Source organism: Eptatretus burgeri, chromosome 13 (genome assembly GCF_056783735.1).
Source record: "Eptatretus burgeri isolate ZD-2024b chromosome 13, Ebu_testis_v1, whole genome shotgun sequence".
In the NCBI taxonomy this organism is placed as follows: domain Eukaryota; kingdom Metazoa; phylum Chordata; class Myxini; order Myxiniformes; family Myxinidae; genus Eptatretus; species Eptatretus burgeri.
The window spans coordinates 63,006,329-63,030,549 of NC_140973.1; the positions used below are offsets into that span (position 1 = coordinate 63,006,329).

General features: G+C 42.9%; 1 protein-coding gene across 7 annotated transcripts in view; it reads right to left on the reverse strand.

Moving 5' to 3' along the window:
- Window positions 1–24,221, reverse strand: part of BLTP1 (bridge-like lipid transfer protein family member 1) — a 357,046-nt gene that overhangs the window by 260,541 nt on the left and 72,284 nt on the right. For all 7 annotated transcript variants that reach the window (XM_085852760.1, XM_085852755.1, XM_085852759.1 and 4 more), the window contains exons 16-23: window positions 15,109–15,206; window positions 11,135–11,307; window positions 9,033–9,139; window positions 5,433–5,665; window positions 2,326–2,553; window positions 1,879–2,004; window positions 1,189–1,365; window positions 861–989 (exon numbers count right to left, since the gene is read on the reverse strand). In XM_085852760.1, coding sequence (XP_085708886.1) covers window positions 861–989; window positions 1,189–1,365; window positions 1,879–2,004; window positions 2,326–2,553; window positions 5,433–5,665; window positions 9,033–9,139; window positions 11,135–11,307; window positions 15,109–15,206 — 1,271 coding nt within the window. The remainder of the gene's footprint in view (window positions 1–860; window positions 990–1,188; window positions 1,366–1,878; window positions 2,005–2,325; window positions 2,554–5,432; window positions 5,666–9,032; window positions 9,140–11,134; window positions 11,308–15,108; window positions 15,207–24,221) is intronic.

The following is a 24,221-nucleotide window of genomic DNA, read 5'->3' on the forward strand; positions in this document are numbered from 1 at the left end:
GTTTATTTAAATAATTTCTTGACTTTAAAATTCATGACTTGAAGAACAATACTAGCATTCGTTGAAGACAAAGTCTTCGATATCCCTCGCCATAGTAAATGAGGATTAAGAAACTTGTATTCCCTAAGCGTGTGCAATATGTATGTGAAGTTTCCCCTTGATCTGACCAGCCGTTCTGGAGAAGATGTTTGAAGGTTTTAGGGTAAATTCAATATGGCCACCAAACCATGTGACCTATCAATTAGAAATTAACAAACTCCTAAAAGGATGTCTTGGGGAAAGTGTATGTGAAATTTTGCCTCGATCTGTCCAGCCGTTCTGGAGAAGAAGATTTTTAAAATTTATTAATTTTCAATCCAAGATGGCTTCTGAACTATGTGACCTATGACATCATAAATTTACATTCTGCCTCCAATCCTACAGTGAAATACGTGTGTGAAGTTTCGTGTTCATCGGATGAGGTGTGTTTTTCTATCCAAGATGGCCACTAAACCATGTGACTTGTGACGTCATAATTTTTACTATGTATGCAGACATGATGGACGATGATAGTTGAAAATTTTTGCTTCGTTAGGTTATGTGATTCCAGAGAAAACATTATTTAATATTTTTCTTGAATCCAACATGGCTGCCAAACCATGTGACCTATCAATTAGAAAATATCATAAAGCACCAGTTCACCACTTGCTTGATATGTGTACCAAATTTCGAAAATATATCTTGAGGGATTTATTGTTAAGCTCCGGAAACGAAATGTGACGGACGGACGGAACCCATTTCTATATACCCCGCCAACTTCGTTGGTTGGCGAGGGATAATAAAAAGCAGACATACAAGTGTATAAATAAGCAAGGAGAGACCTTATTTTCGCAAGCACTCTGGTCGACTCCGTGATGGCACAGCACCGTGGTGTTCGGCTGCTCAAGCTCAAACTCCTTGCATTTCAGATGAAAGATGAACACTTTGGCCCACTGAATCAGAGTGTTCAGCTGAAGCAAAACGAATATACAGAAGTGCATTATGTTGGTGGCTTTGCACAGCCCCCTTCCCTCAAACACCAAAAAGAAAAGCAGGAACTCAAAACCCCATGATTTCTGGGAGAGACCATATGACGTGTCTATCGTGTAAGGAATTAGAAAGAAACGATGAAAAGCGCAACAACAAAAAAAGAATGAAAAAAAATAACACCTGTGATGTTGTGAGGCGCCCTAATATTTTTCCGAGAGAGAGTTCGACAAGCCAAGCATACTCAAGGGTGTCGCTGCCAATGGGAAGGCCTTCAGTGGAAAACATGGCATGAGCACGCATCTGCAGCCCTACAAGGCTCAGATAACCATGTCCCAAATGGCTGTCACGAGGTGGTCGCTATTTGTACACACAAAGAAGGCAACAGGAAAAAGCAATTAAAGTTAAATAAATAAATAAATAATCTTTTTCTTTATCTTTCTTTCAATTCAGGAGATTAGGATCGTAGAACAGCTGAACGACAGATATATGGTTAAATGACTCGACAGAGGGTAGAGAGGAACAAGATAGGCAAGAACTTTGATTCACCATGGTAAGCAAAGAGGAGAGGCAAGCAGAGAAAATGGGGCATGGTGTCAGCTATTGCAGAAAAAAAACTCAGTGCTTGGTAAGGAAGAAACCAAGAGGCAGTAATGTGGGGAGATCTTGAAAGACGGAATCAAAGAGCACAAAGACGGAATCAAATGACAAACATAACGAGAATGTTCCAAAGATGAGAGAGCGGGAAGGCAAAAAAGGATGGAAGCTTCTGGACTGCTCAGACGTTTGCTTCAAACAGATTCTGTACTGTTCGATCAAATTCACAAAGAGGGGTAATCCTAAGGTTGTTGATTTATGACTGAGTTTAAACACCTGGAAAGAATCATTGACATCAATAGTGACAGGTGAAAGCAGTAGCTGGAGCATAGTCTCTCGATAACCTTTCTTCATTTCGAAGCACAGATGCTCCAAGTACGCCGAAGGACAATTCTGTTGTTGCTGCACACATGAGAAACATAGCTTCGATTTTATTTGTAAATGCAAGCAAACACTAAATGGATGAAAAAAAAAAAGAAGAAAGAAGTAAATGTGTCTCATATTACAAAGTACTTTAAACAACAGCATCGGTATAGTTCCACAATCCTGAGAAACAAAAAATCACAAAATGGGTAATGCTCAAAGACCCGCAATGCCACCTACGCTGCGAGTCCTCAATAGGAGGAAAAAAAAAAAAAAAAAAAAAAAAAAAAAAAAACAAAGCATGGCAAAACAAAAGAAGTAAAAAGGTATAGAAAAGACATCAGGAAGTGGTGCACCCACCGTGGGGAGGTGGCAGCGGATCTGTCGAACGTTTACCAGCACCGTAATTGCCCAAGGGCGCATTGACAGTGAGTAACTGGCTCTGCTCGCCGCAGACTCCCTCGCCGAAGGCTCCACTTGAACAGATGTCAAGTTGGTGGGTGAGCTGGTGGTGGAGGCTGGCGAGGTAGAGGGTGATGTAGAAGTATCAAAGTCTGTGAATTGATCACTGATGCCAAAGTAGTTTTCCTGTAGGAGTCATTGGTTAACATGTTAATGATCAAGAGTGATAATGAACAATATCATGTTTGTACCAAAATTGCATAGATGCAATTATTTACCTGATTTGCATCATCTGAGAAAATAATTATATTATTTTGATAATTGAGTGGGGAGGGTACAACTAAAAGTATCAGGAGAAACAAATTGATATCGCATTTGTATTCTACGTTTGTTATCAAGGCAATTCATGGTCTCACATTAGTATCATCTGGCCTTTCAAACGCACAAGCATTTAAATGTTATAAACATATTTTATGCATGCTTATTGACGTGACCTCACAAACCCCACCTAAATACTGCAAATAACATTGTATGCCGTGATGCTGTGGTACTCCAATGTGCCAGGAAAGAAAAACAACCACAGCGGCACTCGGTAGAGCACATACCTCCAACAGGCTGAACAGTTTACGTTTTGTATCCCATTGATAAACCGGATCTGCATCCGGACCTGAACCAAAATCTAATCAATTCGTCATTGGCACACAAACAAAATATCAATCAAGTTTCATCCAAATCCGTTCATAACCCCTTGAGATATCCTGCTCACAGACAGGCAAACGGGTGCAAACATAACCTCCGACCAACTTCGGTGATTGAGCTATGTGGGACAGCCAGTTTGACGTTTCCATCAGAGCAGGTGATTTCCATCAGAGCAACGTTAGAATCCCAAGTTCAATTTTTATACACTGTGTCTATTTATCATCAAAGAACGTCCTTGCAATTCTAATATCCTTGTAGAAAGAACCACAATCGTATCCAATAGTGCCCTTGGCCTGCCTGTGATACATTCACGAGCTGCACCGTGAGCTTTGAACACTTAAGAAAAAGAAAAAGAAAAATGCTACATTGCAGATTTCCACATAAAACGCATTTAGAATCTGCAGATGTCTATTTTGTCTCATAAACTCATCTCGTAATCTCACTCATGGCCAGTAAATGATCTCAGGATTGGTATTTACAGTTTTCCATCGCAAAAGATATGGAGCCTTGCTTTTAAAAGCCAAACGAGGAAAGATCCATATAACTGCAGGGAATGGAGGTTTATGTACTCAGCTTTTAACTGATGAAGGAAACCATCATTATTCTTTTTTCACAATGCCGGTTGTATTTGATTGGTATCTGCAATTAAAAGCCCTTGGTAATTGCAAATGAGGCAGGCCTTTGGTATCTCCATCCAAAAACTACACAAGCTTTAAAAAGGTGATAAATGTTATGCTGATACATAACATGCAAAAATACAGCAAAGCCTCAAACAAGAAAACAAATAAATAAAATAATACAAGTGGTGAAAATAAATAAATATAGACACTGTAACACTCTTTCAGTCACAAAAGATCTCAAATTCATCCGTGCAATCAGTGTTATCCATGTAAATAAATAAGTGGTCCAAAATGATCCCCAGAATGACAACCCAACTTTTACAACTTTCTAATCCAAGAACATCAAACTACATCCAGACGTAACTGTGAGAGGCAACGTGATAGTCCCATAAACTCAGCGATGAAGCTGAGTCTATGGATCAATCACTTTTGCCATCTTAGACAGGTCGATGGTGTCTCTGTCTTCTTCCGTCTTTCTGGTGTTGCACCCTCTGCCCTCTCCATGCTGCCAGCCCCCTCCACCTCCAGGTATTTGCAGGGGCCCATGCAGTCCAACAGCAACCCCCTTGTCGTGAAACTCTCAAAATCCTGTCACTGCTCACCTCCACTCATTTGTTCCCCGTTTTCACCACTTGTGGAACAAACTTCCATATTCTCTTCAATGTCATTCTTCCCTACAGGTCTTCAAGAAAGCTTCTCACCAGCATCTCAGATCATCCATCATCCAAAACCATGATATTTTCTACACCCGTTAAACTACCCCCCCGACCCCCACACCCACCTTTGCTTCTCTATCCATCTTGTCCACCCCCTGCATTCTCCCCTACCCCTCATCCATACTTGCACATCCCTTGTTAACCATCTCCGTTTATTTTCTCCTTCAACCCTGCTGTTGGTATTTCCCCCTTCTCTTTTTGCTGTTATTTTTGTGATGTTGCATCCTGAGTTAACTTTCTCATCCACGAGCCTCGATTCTGTAGGAAAAAAAAAAAAACATCCTGTTAAGGAACCCCAGGGTTAAAGCAACAAGTCTGTTCGTGAGATGGATCTCAACCACAGCAGAATCGAAAAAGCAAAAGGAATGCCACATGTTGGAAGAAACCAAAATGATTAATCTTCGCATGAGTGACACGCTTTCGTGGAACGCCAGAACATCTCTGCCAAGGAACAGAAAAGCAGGATTCCAATACAACACAAAATTCACAATTTTCATCATGGGATTATTTAATTATGCACCTTGCATTTTTCAGATGGAGATAACAAGGGCTTTGGATTTAGCATTACCAAGGACTTTTGATTGCAACTAACAATCATTTAAGCAGCGTCAGGGGAAATTAAACAATTAGAGTTTCCGTCATCAGCAAGTGATTACAGTCGTTATTTTGACCGATTTGACTAGCCTCCCAGGATCATTCAATTTTGAAAATCATGCTGTGTCCAATAATTATTGACTATGATTGCACAGTCATAATACCAAGAGGCTCATGAGAGCTTCTGGAATCCTTCAAGTTGATGGTTCAAAACAGTTCAAGATCAAGCACCACTTTTAGGACAGGGTTCATCACGATCCCATGTTTGACAGCCCAAAAGAGGTTTGAAAGTGCAAGAGCAGACCACAATACAAACATGACAATGAAACTTTCAGCCATATAAAATTGGGCACAGAGAGATGTTGCTGACACCAAACACATACTCGTGCTATAAATAAAATACAATTCGTAATATAGGGTCTCAAAAGTTGCACACCTTGATGGACAGCATTGCTCTGAGCAATGGCCCGTACATCATGAGACGCGAACCTGGACCAAGCTCCAACTCGACGCAAATGCGGTCGGGAGGAAGCATACTGGGGTCAAAGGTCGATGGGCCAGCAGATTGCTGTCCAGCTGAGCCGGTCGGGCTGTGAGAATGCGGCCGTGAGCCCTGATTTTGAGGAGACGGTCGAAGGACAGACAGCAGCTCCTCTTCCAAATCAGACACTAAAGAATGCAGTTGAGCAGGTCAAGTACAAATTAAATCATCTCCATAATACATTAGCAAGAAGGGTGAAAATTTTCAATCATCAACTGCAACATCCTCTCTATTCCCATTCCTTTGTCCATCATTTCAATTTACTCCCTCCCACATTCATTCATTCATTCATTCCACTTACAGTCCACCAGCACAAAACTACAAAACAATCTTATTTCTCAACGAATAAGCAAGATTATTAAAGTTTTCAAAAAATGTATTTTAAAATATCATTAGAGCTAAATGACAAAGGTTTAGCCAACAATGGCAGGAAAGGGGGAAGAAAATGGGGAAATGGAATGTTAAAGCATGTATGGAAATAAATCGAGACAGCGTCTGCATGGTGTTTCCACCAAATTTTGACTGACTGCCTGAGAGAAGAGGAGGATTGCACAGACAAATGATTCCACAGATGGAAGAAAAGCAATTAAACGATGAGGGATGTGCAGATAATGTAACTTTTGTAATGGCAGAAAATGTAACCTATAAATCATTCAAAGCCCATCATATGAAACAAACAAAATGCACACAAGCATCAACTCCCTCTCAAACAATATCAAATGAAGAACTGTGCTTGTGAAGAACAGCAAGCGATTTGAACACAGGCACTCTGAAACCTGCTATGGCTTTAAGTAGATTTACCTTGATCCAATGCTATTTTGATCATAATTTTTTCCCAAGATAATAAGCTCCAAAATTTAAGCAGTTTGTCCTTAATAGGATTAAGCATGCAATCTGAGTTTCTTCTTCGGTGCAGAAAAAAAAAAAACAAGTGGTGCCAGGCACATCAAAGGCATAAAGTTATTTTGGGGATCAAATTTAAATTTGATACATCCTTAACCTGAATGTTGATTATAAGGAATATTTTCATCTTAGTTGAGCAAAGTTTGAAGTAAATCAGATCATTTTTGACGAAGTTATGAGCGAAAAACGATTTTGATCTTTTTGTGACCTTGACCTTGACCTTTGATCCAATTGGACCCAAAAGTTAATGGGGTCGTCTAAGGTTCATTGCCCACCTGTGGATTAAATTTGATAGTGTTTGCTGAAGCTGTTTTGCCATAAAGTTGCTAACAGACAGACAGACAGACAGACAAACAAACCGGACGATTACAATATCCCACTCCCTCCATTCGGGGGGGGGGGGGGGGGATAATTAAGATATACTTGGCCACGAGTTTACAGCTAACAGTGTCCATACTATAAACAATAATTTCACTTTCACAGTTACAATATATACAGTCCATATTATAGGTATGTACTATATGTAATATAGTCTTCAGAACGGTTTTTTGTGTTTGTTAATAAACAATGAAATATTCTTTCAATTTATATTCTGTGTTATGTTTATTTGTTCAACCAGAATATTAAATAACAAATAAATGAAAACGTTCTGATCGTAAAATGATTTTGAGTTGATTTTCATGACCCACCTGTGAATAAAATTTGACAGTGTTTGAGCCAGCCGTTTTCCCGTAAAGTTGTATTTTCGTAACCATGTTTTAGTTTTAATGGAAAATTTGTAATTTTGACCGATGACCAAGACCCCCCAAAACTTCGGACCCTACCGATCTTCACACATATGCATTTTTCACGATAGGATTGAAAGGATATTAAGTCACAAATAGAATAAGGTTCACTATAAGCTTAGTTTGAAGTAAATCAGATCATTTTTGACGAAGTTATGAGCGAAAAACTATTTTGACGTTTTCGTGACCTGACCTTGACCTTTGACCTAATTGGACCCAAAAGTTAATGGGGTCGTCCGAGGTTCATTACCCACCTGTGGATACAATTTGACAGTGTTTGAGCCAGCCGTTTTCCCGTAAAGTTGTATTTTCGTAACCATGTTTTAGTTTTAATGGAAAATTTGTAATTTTGACGGATGACCATGACCCCCAAAACTTTGGACCCTACCGATCTTCACAAATATGCATTTTTCACTGTAGGAATAGGTAGGATTATAAGTGACAAATAGAATAAGGTTCACTATAAGCTTAGTTTGAAGTAAATCAGATCATTTTTGACGAAGTTATGAGCGAAAAACGATTTTGATCTTTTTGTGACCTTGACCTTTGATCCAATTGGACCCAAAAGTTAATGGGGTCGTCCAAGGTTCATTTCCCACCTGTGGATTAAATTTGATTTTGTTTGCTAAAGCCGTTTTGCCGTAAAGTTGCTAACAGACAGACAGATAAACAAACAAAGACAAACAAACAGGACGATTACAATATCCCGCTCCCTCCCTCCGGGGGGGGGGGGGGAGGGGGATAAAAATGGAGAGGAAGAAAAAAATTATTCGATGATAAAAAAAAAAATTTTCATCTTTACGATGATAAAGCAGAAATTAAAATAAACTACTATCATAACGTTTTAGGCTAAGAAATCTGAAAACGAGCCATAATTCTGACAATAAATATTTTTCACAGTTTTTTTTTTTTAATCCCCTTAAAGGCCCAGCAGAGGGCCTGAGGAGGCTGAGCTGGTTAAAGGAACCTCAAACAGCAGTGTGGTTCGAGTGCAGCGAGATAAATCAACAAGTAATGGAATGAAAATCTCTAAGGAGAAACAAGGTCATTGCTCGGTATTAATCCGTTACGTAAAGGGCCCATGTACATATTGTGGCGGATCCGGGGTTCGAGGCTCGCCACAAGGGGAAGCACTCAGGTCCCTCCCGAATGCCCAGTCCTGAGGCTATGATATATTTATCATATAATGCCCAGATATGTTTATCAATATATTGCATGGTTTTTGGAAGTATTATGAAGGCGATTTGTGCTCTGTTGTCTTCAAATATGTGATTCAATTTAAATAAACGTTTAAAGAGGTTTCAAGGTGTATGAATAAATAAATTCTGTGTTTTACCACCGTTTTCCACAGTGTCTATTAAATCACCCTATCTAATACGTTACATTAGTTACATGTGCCTGTTGTTGGTGTCCTTTACAACATTCGTAAAATATAAAGTTTCCTGTTTGGAATGATTTTCAACTTTGTTTGACTGCCAGGCAGGCAGACAGAGTAAAAAATTATCTCACTTCTCTCTGTGCATGTGTGTTTGGGAGGAATTTAAGGCCAAAGTATGGCAGACTTGTCTTTCTATTCATGTTCTAATTCGTGTTCACAATATAACACGATATAAATAAGTTGTTCCTCGATCATAAACTGATATTACAGACAGACGGACGGACATTAAACAATTGATTAACCCAGCTTTTTGCTGCAAGCACGCAGGGTAAAACCAGTGGAATTTGACAACATTTTGCAATTTTTGGTTCCTTCCTTCAAAAACGGTGCCATGTGAATGAAAGATACCCAGGAAATGGAAATACTCACGGGAGCGTTTTAGCTGCTCATCAGCCTTGTTTGGAAAGATTGGATGCCAGGTATAAGAGATGCTTAGCTGGAGGTATGGAACGAACCAGCAGTCAATCCAAGCCAGCCTGACAAAGAGAAGCAAGTGTTAACTGGTCAAGGAGGCAAAAACAAAACTTAAAGACCTCAAGTACACATCTAATCAGCAAGAAGATTGAATGGTTATTAAAAATAGAACACAATGAACCAGATTACTTATTGAAATTGCCCAATTTATTCCAGCTTTGTGGAGTCATATGGGGAGAACTGGACCAAGTCTTTGTGGAATGGCCTGGCCAGACCTGACGTTTTACGGTGGAAGGAATTTTCTCATTTGTTCAGGGTGCCGGCGATAACTCACCTAATCTTCACAAATTATACCGTGGTATCTTCAACGTCCACCAACGATTAGTGCTGACAGATAGGACACCCGACTTAATGTCCATCCGTGAAGAATCACTGGAAAAGCATCAGATCCTGATCTTCACCAAAATGGAATTCATTCTTCCTTGTCACACACCCAACATGTCCACCACGTTTAATCCGAATACGTCCACAACTTTTGAGATAACGTGCTATTTATCATTTTTGGCCCTATCTCTCAATCACGTAAAAATATTCTTGTAGTCGAATCTGGATCCAGATCTTCACCAAAATCTAATCAGTTCATCGTTGTCACACACCCAACCAGTCCAACAAAATTTCATCTGGATCCGTCCACAACTTTTTGAGATATCCTGCACACAAACAAACAAAGACAGAAAGGTGTGAAAACATAACTTCCTTCACCTTTGGTGGCACAAATACTTTCTCTTCTCTTCGCATTCCTCAAACATAAATACTTTTTAACAAAAATGAAAACAAACAAAAATTTCCCTTAAAACAACCCTTTGTGAAAAACCTCCAAATGAGAAGAAAAACAAACTTCTCAATTGTTTAAACACAGAGAAGTTGAAAAGCACTTTGGGTTCCGTTAAAGAAACAATCATTTTGCCCTTTAAATCAATCTGCTCTTCAGATGGAATCGGTATTCATCAAGCAATATTTGCATCTTGTTCAAAAGATAAAGCACCAAATGGCATTTCTAAAAGGTCACCAATTAGACTACTTCCTTAAACTCTGTTTGTGCAAGCGAGGCCGAATGTACTCGAAGAAACTGGAATTTATTACGGGAATGCTCGAGAGTCCAGAACAATATGAACAAAGAAGGCTTGGTGGCATCATGGTTGATGGTTATGAGTACTTGCAAGTAAACTTTGTAGAGGTCGTTTTGCCCATCGTTGCCTTGTCATATCAACAATGCATTAACTTCATCTCTTTGCCAATTTATATACTCACCTCATTTTTACCATTAAATTAACAACCGCATCTGTTATTATTATTGAATTGATATCTTACAGCCTTGGTTGTGGAATGGTGAGAGTGTCAGCTACAATTCTGGGAAGTCGGCGGTTGAGTCATACCAAAGACTAAAACGTGCTGCTTTCTTGCTTGATTCTCAGTATTTAAAGGAAAAAAAATGATAGAGCACAGGCAAACAACTACAGGTTGGTAATAACAGTGCAGCCATTGATGGGCCAAATGTCCTCCTCCTGGGATGAAGTTCCTTGGAGGGAAACTCATTATTATCATTATTATTATTATTATAAAAGACAAGCATATACAGTGTAAAAAAAAAAATCACAAGTTACCACTTATTGTTTTGCTTGGTAGGGTTATGAACAAAATAACTTGAACGCTTTAGAAGTTTGGAAAAAACTCAGATGTGAATATTCAGTAAAAAAAAAAAATTGTCTCTTCGATGTAACTTATGTGGAGGAACTTCAAAGTTAGTTATAGACATTAAGAATAAATAAATAACACACACCAATTACTTTAAGGCCTTTAAGCTGGGAGAAAAGGTCTTACCTGTTACAAATCAACACAGCATTACTTAATTGCTAAAAAAAAAAAAAAAATGGTGTATTAACTGGCAATCACGTGTTTCGTCAAAAGTCAGACGGAATAAGACTCCAACACCAGGTTTATGTCCCTGAACACGAGTCAGGCAAAGGAGACATGTTAAATGAAAAAGGATGGCTCACTCAGTCTGTGTGAGGTTCCGCCACTTGCGCTTCCCATGGGAGGCCTGCTCGGTTAGTACAGTGCCCGAGGGTGATGCTTTCATTGGTGTGCCACCAGCCTTGGTGAGGTTGCTGAGTGCGTAACGGCTTGGATGGCATTCGGGCAGGAAAAGGCGCAGCTCGACATCATCCGACTGATTATGGAGAAAGCACCACAGGTCGTGCAAAAACTTGAGAATGTTAAAGAACTACTAAAGTTTAACTCTGACTGACCGATGGATAATAATAACGTTTGGTTTTATTAACATTCAAAAAGCGTACAATATCATAGTCCGAAGACTACAACAGTCGTGTTTACATTAAAATGAGAAAATCGATTTACAATGAATGCACAAGCAAATATCTACAGTGCCTATAGAAAGTCTACACCCCCCTTTTAAAATGTTCGCATTTAGTTGCCTTATAGTCTGGAATTAAATTGCATTAAATCAGTCTTTTTCAACCTTTATTTACACATCGTAACCAAAAACTTCCAAGTGAAAAACAAATTCTACAAATTTCAGGAAATTAATTAAATATACAAAACTAGAATATCTTGGTTGGATAAGTGTCCACCCTCCATTATAATAGCATTTGTAAATTCGATCAGGTGTAACCAATCACCTTCAAAATCACACACCAAGTGAATTGGCCTTCACCTGTGTTAAATTGTAGTGATTCTGATTACTTTGGAAAAAAAAAAAATCAGCTGTTCCCGTAGGTTTCCTCGGCTGGGTAGTGCATTTCACAACAAAGACTCAACCTGAGAACCAAGGAGCTTTCAAAAGACCTTCAGGATAAATTTGTGGAAAAGTACAGATCAAGAGATGGATATAAACATATTTCAAAGGCCTTGAATATCCCCTGGAGCACAGCCAAGACAATCATTAAGAAGTGGAAGGGGCATGGTACCACCAGATCAGGCCGTCCCTCCAAACTGGATGACCAAGCAAGGAAGAGACTGATCAGAGAGGTCACCAAGCCACATTTCCAATCTGGCCTCCAAAGCCAGTCGCCAACTGGGAATCCTCCATCGTGCAAAGTCCTCCTCGGCCCACCTGAGCTCCTGACCACATACAAAGCTTTCGTCCGCAGCCTAAGATGGAGTACTGCTCTCCCCTCTGGGCTGGTGCTCCTGCCTCCCACCTTTCTCGGCTTCATGCTGTGGAAACCGAGGTATTTTGGATCATTGGCATCTCCTGCAATGAGGCTGAGTCTTTGGGCCTCTCATTCTCTCACTGCAGGCAGATCGGTGGTCTTTCTGTCTTCTACCGTCTCCTTGCCGGTCTTGCCGCCCCCCCCCCCCACCCCGCTTTGTCTGCGATTTGTCCCCACCATATTCTCGCAGGGCGCTCAAGGTCCGCCAACAACCCCCTTCTGGTAAAACTACCAAAATCACGAATCACTGCTCACCTTCACTCTTTCATTCCTCTTTTTTCCCACCTTTGGAATAAACTCCCTCACTCTGTTCAATCCCATTCTTCCTTCCAGGCCTTCAAAACAGCTGTTCACCACCACCTCTTATCTTCCCCCATCAAAATCCTCGATCTTTTCTACCCCCGTTAATCCACCCCAAACCCACTTCCTTCAAATTCCCTGCTTTCTTTCCTGAAAGTCCCTGCAATATCCATCTTGCATCCCCCATGTTCCCCTCCCCATCCCTGACCCTTCCACAGATCTCCCAATGTCTCTGTTCCCCACCGTTTTGTCCTTCCCACTCCCACCCCTCTTGTCTCAGCCCCCCTCGCTGTGCGTTATGTGTTCGCTCTCATATGAGCCTCGACAACGCATACAAAAAATAAAAATTAAAACATTTAAAAAAAGGGGGGGACCAATGGCAACTTTTAAAGAGCTGCAGGCCTTGATGGCAAAGACAACAATATCCCAAGCACTCCACAAGTCTGGCCTGTATGGTAGGGTGGCAAGAAGAAAACCATAACTCAAAAAAGCCTAACCATTTTGCACAGAAGAATGGGCAAATAAAGCCCAAATCAAGGTGTGCAAAGTTGGTAGAGACCTATCCAAACAAACTCAAAGCTGTAATTACTGCCACAGGTGCTTCCACCAAGTATTACATCAGGGGGGGACACTTGTCCAACCCAGACATTCTAGTTTTGTATTTTTAATTAATTTTGTGAAATTTGTAGAATTTGTCTTTCACTTGGAGCTTGTGGGTTACGATGTGTAAATAAAGGTGGAAAAATAACCCCCGGTGGGGGGTGACGGTCATCTCTGTTTTGACCGTATCACATCGACGATTTTTCCAACTTTGAAGACATGTGACTCGATAACTAGGACGAATTAAAAAAAAAAAACCGGCCTGACCAAATTTAGATATTGTTCCATATTATCAGAATCCGAAGAAATTTCGAAGATCGGATCACAAACGGCAGAGATAGATTTTGAAAATTGACGATTTCGCAACTTTGGAGTGGCCTTGACCTTCACCTTGACCTTCAATCGTGTCAAAAGTCATACCGTCGTGTATCACTCATCGGCCCCTACCCACATACCAAGTTTGATCAAGATAGGGCAAAAAAATTTTTGACCGTATCACATCGACGATTTTTCCAACTTTGAAGACACGTGACTCGATAACCAGGACGAATTTTTAAAAACCGGCCTGACCAAATTTAGACATTGTTCCATATCAGAATCCGAAGGAATTTCAAAGATCGGATCATAAACGGTGGAGGAGATAGATTTTGAAAATGGACGATTTTGTAACTTTCGAGTGACCTTGACGTTGACCTTCAATCGGGTCAAAGGTCTTACCGTCCTGCATCCCTCATCGACATCTACCCACATACCAAATATCAAGAAAATCGGAAGAAAAAAATGGGGACGTACGTACGTATGAACGTACAAACAGACTGACAGAGACTGGTTTTATTAGGTCATCTAGTTAGAGATGACCTAAAAAGTCTGATTTAATGCAATTTAATTCCAGGCTATAAGGGAACAAAAGGTGAAAAATTTGAAAGGGGGTGTAGACTTTCTATAGGCACTGTACATAGATACATCAGACACACCTACTGACTTTTATGGTGAGCATGGCCACGGATTACGTCTCGCACAGTAAAACCGCATGATCCGCAAAGAACAATCATCCATCTGCCACCCAGACGATTGTTCCCACTAATGCAAACCATTCAAACAGAAGGCACATGATGCGATCGGCAGGTAAATTGAAACATGTGGAGTGTGACGAGCACTCCCCCGATCTCCATTGGACATAGTCCTACACCAAAGCGTCACCTCTAACCCAGAGGCCTCGGCGACTCTGTCAAACAGACAAAGATTAAAATGTTCAAAATCAGTAAAACATCAAATGGAGCCGCCTATCTGAATTTCAGGCTTATTTGCCCTCATCAGGACGGGATACCGATACTAAACAATGAACACATTCTTTGTGTAGGATGTCCAATGGAGATCGGGGGAGTGCTCGTCACACTCCACATTTTTCAATATTATATATATATATATATATATATATATATATATATATATATATATATATATATATATATATATATATATATATGTATATATGAAAATTGATTACATTCAATAATTGTTTAAAAGATTCAATAATTGTCAACCTAGCTTAAAACTCATCCCAGTGTTTCACAGGCAGGGCGATTCATCAATGTGTGTGCCACCACTCAGATGGATGTTAAACTGCACATCCTGTCTGCTGTCATTAGTTGGTGGATGTTAAAAAGATTCCACGGTGTCTTTCGCGAAGAGAAAGCGAGTTATTGCCGGCACCCGAAAAAAATTACTAATCCTGCCTGACTTCCTGAGTCAAAATGGTGCCCCGTCCAAGATTGTTGCTTCGGCGTCGTCATCATCATCGTCGTCATCATCAACATTATGCAATAATCCAGTCACGCTGATAATCACGAGAACAAAAGTGACAGACTCAATAGCACACGTGTTGAGAACACACCAACCTTGAGTCCAAAGTTGATGTTGCAGGTGGTTGGCATGAACTCCAGGAACGGGAGACAGAAGTCCACATTGAGCACCTCTCCACAGACAGCAATATATACTGTGATAAAAATCATAAAAAGTGGGTATTTGTAAAATAAAGGTAATCTGAGTACTAGAATAAAAAGAAAAACTTGTAAAGTAGATTGCAGCACTTTCACATTAATTTAACAATGGCTGAGTACTTATGCAGAAGGTAAGGTTACTTAGGAGAGGGGCAGGCAAAGAGTGAGCCAGGGGGGAGGGGGGGTTGATTTATTAATTTTTTAGTAAAAGGAGAGAGAAAGGGAGAAGACATGAAAGAATAGGGAGCGGATGAGGAATGTGGAGAGAAGAGATTTGGAGGATGTTTTGGAAAGGTCATTGTGATGTCAATGTGATGAAAAGCAAGAGAATGACCTTACATGAGGTAAATTTGGAAGGAAAGGAAGGGAGGAGGGTTCGATTCCAACATTTTTGCACATCAAGTTAGTTTCCCTTTGTGGAATTTTAGTAGATTTAAAATTCCCTGAGATGCATCGACAAAACCGCAATCATGATCAACTTTTCAAATGAAAGTGGTGACGAGCAATGTTGCATACTGGGAGAAAAGAACTTTGAACTATTTATTTTGCCGACAATAGCGAGGCTCATGGAAGAACAAGGTGACAGAGGGCCAAAAGGCAATGCACCGACAGTGGGGTTACAGGTGAATGCAACAAGCAATGGAATGAACAAACAGAAACCATGACGGAGAGTGGCTGAAGGGGAGGAACCACAAAGCTGCAAATGAGAGCACAGGAAATAATCCTCATGTAAAATCTTTAACATTCACTACCAACCAGATAAGGCAGTGTGCCTGAATCTCATGTGACAGAATGCTGTGTCCATAAGTCAATGGCAAGCCCATGATATTCAGGGTCTGTCACACCTTCCCAAATCCCAACCATCCATGCCCACCCCCAACATTCCTACACCCCACAATCCCCTCTCTTGCCCTCCCCTCCCACCCCATCCTCCCATCTCCTCTGAGCAGCCAAGCAAAGGACATGAATCGCTGAACAGGCCTACAAGTTAATTTATTTTGTTGCACATTCAAGTCCTGAATAAGTGAGAGATATCAGCCTTGACACAAGAGTGAAAGTTATGATGTGAAGCAATTTCATTTTGATGCTGATAAGAAGAGCATCAACATCTAAAGCAGAACCATCAAATATTGCACGAGTTGCTGACTACCGTACTAGCGATCTTTTTATTTCTCGAGCAAGAATCTACGACATGCCAACAGAAACAAAGAACCTGGAAAGATGCCGTGCTTGGCACGATACATCAAGTCCTCGCTTAACATTGTCCTGGTTAATGGTGTTCCATTATCATGTCACTTATCTCTTCGAGAACATACTCGTTTAAACTTGTCCACCCTTGTGTAATAAGGTCATGGACAGTCGATAACGACTGCATGCTCATCTGCATCAAAACACCTTAAAACCTCTAATTTAGTAGCAAGCTAATGATTTTCCTCGTTCTAATAAAGCTACAGTATAAACGATACTGTAAATACCGGTGTATAAGCCATTCCTAAATATTGATGTACAAGCACATCGAGAGTGCGTACAGTATAGGCCTTATCCTACAGTATAGGTACAGTATAGGTGACACAACGAACAGTCAAGGCAATGAATGCAATGGGGGTAAGGGACAGGACAGGAGCAAACAAAGACCTACAGCCGTTTGTCTATTTATTATGTACACAATTACTTAACAGTTCTACTTATGGACATGGCGCCACAACTTTCATTCAAAGAAAACCCCAGGAAAGGAAAGGGCAAGAACAGGGCCCGTAGGCCTTTAATGTTCGCGGAGCTGTGGAGACCGCAAGAGCTCCGAGAGGCCGTGCTGGTCACCTGCCACCCTCGTGGTGTCTCGCTGGGGGACCCTCGACGTTTCGCCGTAAACATGGCAGCTCGGTTGGTCCAAGCCCCGCCGTGTGGCCTGGTGGATCGGCCTAGCCGACGATGCCTCGGAGGAACGAACGGGCCTTGCTCTCTTTTACTAGTTGATGCTCTTTTAAAAGCCCGCCCGCTCCTCAGCGTTGCTCGGTCCGTCTCGGGGCCGGCTGGCGACTTCTCTCCGGCTGTGTCCACTGACCCACGGTTCGGCACCGTACTGCTGGCTTGGCTGCGCTCCGGGCTTCGCTGCGCTCCGATGACCCCGACTGCCCTCCACTGGACTCGAACCTTGACAGACTGATCACAGACTTCTCGGTGAACCCAGACCGACTCCAGGCAAAAACTGAAACTCGGCGGTTCAGCCCCGCCTTTTATGGGGTCCGGGGGGGGTGAGTTTTATCCCCCACCTTCGACCTTTCATCCCCCCCCCCCGCTGGCTCCGCCCCTTTTGGTATTTTGATCCGATCTCGTCGCAAAATGCGGAGAAAGCGGACGTGGCAGAGATCACCAGCCGTGGAAAGCGAACGTGGCAGAGATCATCAGCTCCCGCCCTAACGAGGGAGTCCCCGCGCCTGTTGGCGGATGGTGTTGTTCGTGGGGATTCGCTGTGGCTGGCGAAAAGATGGCGGCGCAATAGAGATGAAGGTGAGGCGATGTTGTTCGTTTGTGGAGATTTTGTTGAGGAGATGGTGGAGATGTCGTGGTTGGCGCTGTGGTGGGGATGGCGTGGTTGTTGAAGTACTGGTTGTGGTTGTTGAGATGCGGTTGTTCCAAAATAAAGATAGCAAAATAATAATGGCTGACTCAAAGATCACAGCCCGGGTACACGAATAATTCCCTCTCGACATCGGTGGGGAAATCTAATCTGAACACACACTTATCGACATAACTGATCTCTGGGAAGCCTGAATGGTGTTCTGTGAATTTCCACAACTGTAACAATATATATAATAATTTAAATTTGAAGTCATGAAACAACAACTTCATACCTTTCAACACAGGAAGCAAGAGGAATAAAAAAAAACACGAAATAAGTCGAAATGACCGTCTTGGCCTTCGTAGTGTTACGCGAGGACTTGCAGTACTGAAGTGTTAGCAGTTTACTATTTCCTTCAAGTTTTCCTTTGCAGTTCAACCTCAAATTAAATGGCAAATTAAAAGAGTTTGGCCATGCTGTAGGGAGTGGAAATGGAGGATATTCTGACCATCCACAAATGGAGTATTTGAGTTGTTTGGATAATATAGTAGTCTGGGCATGTCGAGCACACAGATTGGAATCCTGTGTCCTTTCAGGGTCCTCTTCCTCAATGTGCACTCACGACCAGAAGCCTTTAAGTAAGGGTCCATTTACACATTCCTAAATGGCAGTACATTTCAGGACATAACATCATTCTTCCTTCAAAACAAGTTCTGGTTCAGTGTTGGATTGTGCTCCATCGAATATGGCCCTCAGGTGACATGACAACACGAACCAAGGCAGTTTCTTTCAGTTAAGTTGGGGCTCTGTGTCTGTGGTGGTCAATGCATATTTTTTATGGACAGAACAGTATGGCAGGTATCTTGTCATATTTGGGACAGGTGGAAAGCCAAAGGCTTTTTTCTTCGACCCTCTCTCCTGACCCAACCCCCACCATATAATCATTCTTCAAAGCTCATATCTCCCTGACTCTCCTCTTCCTATCTACTCTCTCAATCTACTCCATCTTCCTCACACTTTCCTTAATCATTCTCTTCATTCCCTTCCTCAAATATAATTTTTCTCAATTCCCCTGACCTCCCCCCAAACCCAATTCATATATGTAACGTGTACTTGGCCTATAACTATATAAATAACCACATCACTCAATCTCAGATTCCAAGTGAACAAAAGAAATGGCCCTTGGTAACCATGCAAGCCCACACCAAATCATATCTATTACGTATTAAAGACCACAAGGACAACCATCGGGTTTTCTTCATCATTTACTGCTTTGACAACAACGCTATCATTATTGAAGAATCAAGCCTTTAGCCATTAGATAGCAAAAGCCATTTTATAACCAAATCTTTCCATTGAGAATGTTAATATTTGGAAAACATATTGATGAAGAATGCCAACAGAGAGGGGGGGGGGAACAGTTTATTTTGCGCACACTAGATGAGGCAAGTCGTCAAGGGTACGTCAGCATTATTGTGCCACAGCACAGGATGAAATATTCATTCGTGACAATAATGCTGCGAAACGAATGCAGAAAAAAAAAAAAAAACAGAGAAAAGTTACAAAAGGAATCAGAAGAACCAAATGAAAAGGGAGGCAAAACCGGAGAAATTTATAGATTTCATAAAATCGTATTATACGTGTGCACAAGCTATGACGGAGCAACACAGAGCAATTCGTTTTGTCTTACAAAAGTATAGAAATCATTTCACAACACGATTGAGTACCCTCTTACTGGAGCGGTGCTAATTCACCAATTGGATAAGAAAACAAAGAACTAGAATGGCATTCTGTAGACCTAGAATGGGCCAAACTGAACATTTTACGTTTTGTATCCCAATGAGAGGAAGGATCTGTATCCGGATCTTCAACAAAATAGAATAGATTTGTCCTCGTCACACACACACACACGATCTGTCCACCAAGTTTTGTCATAACCACCTGTCATCTGTCCACCGCTCAAAGTAACCGGCCCAGCGGGCCTTCACTTCGGACTCCTCTGTCAAGAGCCTATCACCCTCTGCTCTAACTGCAGTACACTGAGGGATGGGCTTTGATTCACTGAATCAAACGTCCATAACTTTTTGAGATTTTTTTTGTATACATAGTCTAGACTTGTGGAAGAGCTAGTACAGTGAACAGATCAGGACGGAACAGACAAGAACAGGATGCAAAACATGCATACATGGGGTGGGACAAGATTGATACAGAAGGACACTCCAAGGAGGGAGAACTAGAACATTGAAAGGACAAGGGATTTCAGTTGGGTTCATGAAAGTAGAAAAGATCATGGTTTTGAATTTGGGACAATCTGACATGGTGTTGAACAGCTGTCTTGAAGACCTGGAGGGAAGGATGAGGTTGAAGAGGATGTGTAAGTTAATTCCACAGGTAGGAAAAAAACATTTTTTTAAAGAGGAACAAATGAGTGGATGTGAGCAGTGATCCTGGATTTAGGTAGTTTCACCAGAAGGAGGATGATGGTTCTGCAGAAAACGGGGGAGACAAAGGGACTACCGACCTGTCTGCAATGGCGAAGTGATAGGCCCATAGAGTCAGCTTAATCGGAGGACATTCCAATAAATAATCTTGAAGACTTGGCCTTGGTTTCCATGGCATCAAGCTGAGCAAGATGTGAGGCAGGAGAGCCAGCCAGTGGGAAGAGCAGTACTCCATCAAGGTGTGCATGAAGGCTTTGTTCAGGTGAGCCAATGAAGGACAATGTACGACGGGGGATTATGTACAACGGAGGAACTTTTTTATGCAATGCAGTGATGTTGGCCGATATCCAAGCAGATGGAAGATGACCTAGCGCCAATGACAGCATAAAAAGGGCAGAGAGAAGATGTGCAAGAGCAGCAGCACAGGTTCTAAGTCATGAGCTGATGCCATCCGGAACAACAGCAGAGTCAGAGTCAAGGGATGAAATAACCTTCTCCATCTTCTCAGATGCAAAAGTCACAAAGTCCAGGAGCAGTTAGGTGTGACGGAAGGATTTGTACCAAGAATGAAGAGTTGAGAACACAAGATTTGGAAGCAAACAGATTTGTGGCATTTAGCCTTCTCACGAGAAGAGTTAGCTGAAGTGCCATATGAAGAGAGGGAAGAGATGGAAGGGGAGCACACTCCAAAGACAGACTTAACAAGATGCCACCAGATTTTAGAGGAGGGGTCAGGTCAGCTCAGGTCAGGTCATGTCTGGGAGCATGCGCCAGAGCAGCGCGTCGCTGCGTCCACTTTCCGCCGGTACTCCAGGGGCCTCCGTCTGGCCATCCCCCAGGCAGATGCATAGCCCATCCCCATCTCCTTGAGATGCTGATCAACCTGCTGCAACCACGAGGCACGTGGTCGGCCCATTGACTTCCTCCACTCAGGAGACTCCCTCGCTGAGAGAATCTGGTGAGCAGGATCAGCATCAGGAAAACTAGCCACATGTCCATACAGCCGCAGCTGACGCTCACGGACGATGCAGGGAACAAATCTCATTTGAGTCTCTCTCAGCAACTGCTCGTTGGACAGAAAGTCTGAGCAGCGATAGCCAAGGATTCTCCGAAGAGACCTGGTACCAAAGGAATTAAGTGTCCATCTCAGATCCTTGGTCAGAGTCCAAGTCTCGCATCCATAGAGCAAGATTGGAAGCACGAAGGACCTGAAGACTCAGACTTTCGTCCTCCTGCACAGGTACTGCCAGCGCCACACCCCATTATCCAGTGAATCCATGACTCCCCAGACCGACCCAGACATCTATTGACCTCTGACTCACAGCCAGCAGAGACATGAATATCACTGCCAAGGTAAGTGAATCTCTCCACGACCTCAACATGCTCACCACAAACAGGCACAGACAGGACAGCAGCATCCAAGATGTCATTGAAAGCCTGGATCTTAGTTTTGACAGAGGAAACCCGTAATCCCAGCGGCTCCGACTCCTCATTCAGCACCTCGAGGGCCCCTAAAAGGATATCTAAAGTCTCCGCAAAGATGACTGCATCATCTGCGAAATCAAGGTCAGAGATCTTGACATTCCCAAACGATGCACCGCAACTTGATCTCTCCGACATCCTCCCAATAATCCAGTCCATACAAGCGCTAAAAAGTGTGGGGGCCAGTATACACCTCTGACAAACTCCAGTAACAACTGGAAATAAGTCAGAGATGATACCACCACATCTCACAGCACTGGTGGTCATATGGCAGCTTAGCTGCCAGGATAGCTACCATTTCTTGAAGCGCGACTATGTCGCTGATGCAGTGCCCCTCCATCAGTACACACACTGGAACTGGTACTCATTTCGCCGATCTCGGAAGGATGACAGGCTGAGTCAACCCCCTGGTGTATAAATTCAGTGGCCGATGGGACTTGAACTCAGGACCCGAGGATCCCAAGCCGCCACCCTAACCACTCAGCCAACACCAGGCTTAATCTAACAGCACTCTCAGTACCAGAGTAGAGTTCAGACATCAGATCGATCAGTTTTGGTGGCACCCCACGAAGACCTAGAATCCTCCAGAGGGCATCCCGATTCACTGAATCGAACGCTTTACAGAGACCAACATAGGCTGCAAGCAGCCCCTGCCGAAACTCTCGTCTGCGTTCGGTGAGGACCCAAAGAGCAAGGATACGGTCAATCGTTAACCTCTTTGGTGTAAAGCCTGACTGCTCTGGATGCTGGTGCTCAAGCAGATGATGACGAACCCTATCAATAATTATCCGAGCAAAGACCTTGCCCGGCACTGAGAGCAGTCACCCCTCAGTAGTTGTTGCAGTCTTGGCGATCACCCTTCCCTTTCCAGAGAGCGCAAAAAGGCCCCTCTTCCAGTCAGTTTGGATGATGCCTGTGTTCCAGGCAGAGCACAGAACTGCATGCAATGACATGAGTGCAGCATTTCCACCAGCCTTGAGAAGTTCAGCATGGATGCCACAGATCCCTGGAGCTTTACCCCATTTCAACCGGTTCACCGTAGCCTGTGTTTCCACAAGCGAAGGTGGACCACAGTTGATTGGAGGGTCAGCAACAGGGAATGTAACACCCCTGATGTCCAACTCGACAGCTGGGGGATCAGCCTGGTACAACTGCTCAAAGTAACCGGCCCAGCGGGCATTCACTTCAGACTCCTCTGTCAAGAGCCTACTACCCTCTGCTCCAACTGCAGTACACCGAGGGATGGGCTTGGATGAAAGCAATGTGCGAATTCCCCTGTAAGTGGGATGAGAATCACGACCACAGGTGATGCTCTACCCCCTCACAGGTTCCTCGCACATAGGCCTCCTTGTCCACGCTTAGCGCACGGACAGTTTTACGCCTCAGCTCCCTGAACAGCTCAGCTCTGCCATTCAGCCTGCAACTCTGTCAATGGTATCCAGTGTCCCTTGAGCCAAAATTATTCTTTGCCCTACAGTGAGTTCCAAGACATCCACCGGCAACATAAAGGACGGTGGTCTTGAAGGCACTCCACAACTCTTCAGGACCTCCAAAAGCACCCAGACCCCCCAAATCTCTCCTCAGCTTGTTCACAAACTCCTCAGCTACCCTCTCATCCTTGAGCTTGACAACATCCAGCCGAGACTGGGATGGTACCATTCTCCTGGATTTAAGATGCCATTTCAGAGTTGCTACAACAAGCCGGTGGTCAGTATTGAGGAACTCAGCACTCCGGTAGACCCTGTAGTTCTGGATTATCCTCCAGCGACCATCAACAAGGACATGGTCAATCTCCTTTGCCACACCACCAGCGTTGCAATACCAAGTCCAGCGATGAGCTTGTGGGTGCTGAAACCATGAACCCGCCACCCTAAGTCCATGACTTCTTGCAAAGTCAAGAAACTTAGGGCTATTCTGTTTCATAGTTGCTGACCCATGGGGACCAACACACGTCTCAAAACCATCCCTATCAGTTCCAGTCGATGCGTTGAAATCCCCCAAGACTTGAAGTGTATCTCGTCTGGGGCACTGATCAACTACAGACTCGAGCGTGGTGTGGAATGCATCCTTCACGGTGAGATCACTCTCCTCAGTCGGAGCATAGACAGAGACCAGGGAAGGGAAATGACACCGAAGGAGTGACGAATCCTTCGTCTCATAATACGCTCGTTGACCGGTGTTACCTCAATTATCATTGGAATCAGCTTATTGGACACAGCTACAGCAACTCCTTGGGAATTGTAACCATCAGAGCGACCAGACCAATAGTAGGTGTAACCACCCACCATGATCTCACCACAATCCGGTTTCCGAACCTCAGAGAGAGCTGCAATACCGATGTCCAAATGCTTGAGCTCAGATGATAACAGAGACAGGTTATCATCCTCTCTTCGGGATAGGACATTCCAGGCACCCACCAAAAGGGACCGCCTCAGGTTAACCAAAGGAGACCGCTGTCTGGTGGACGACACCTCAGCACCACTCCGACACACTCTCCCGCAATCTGACCCGGGAATGTTACCCCGTGG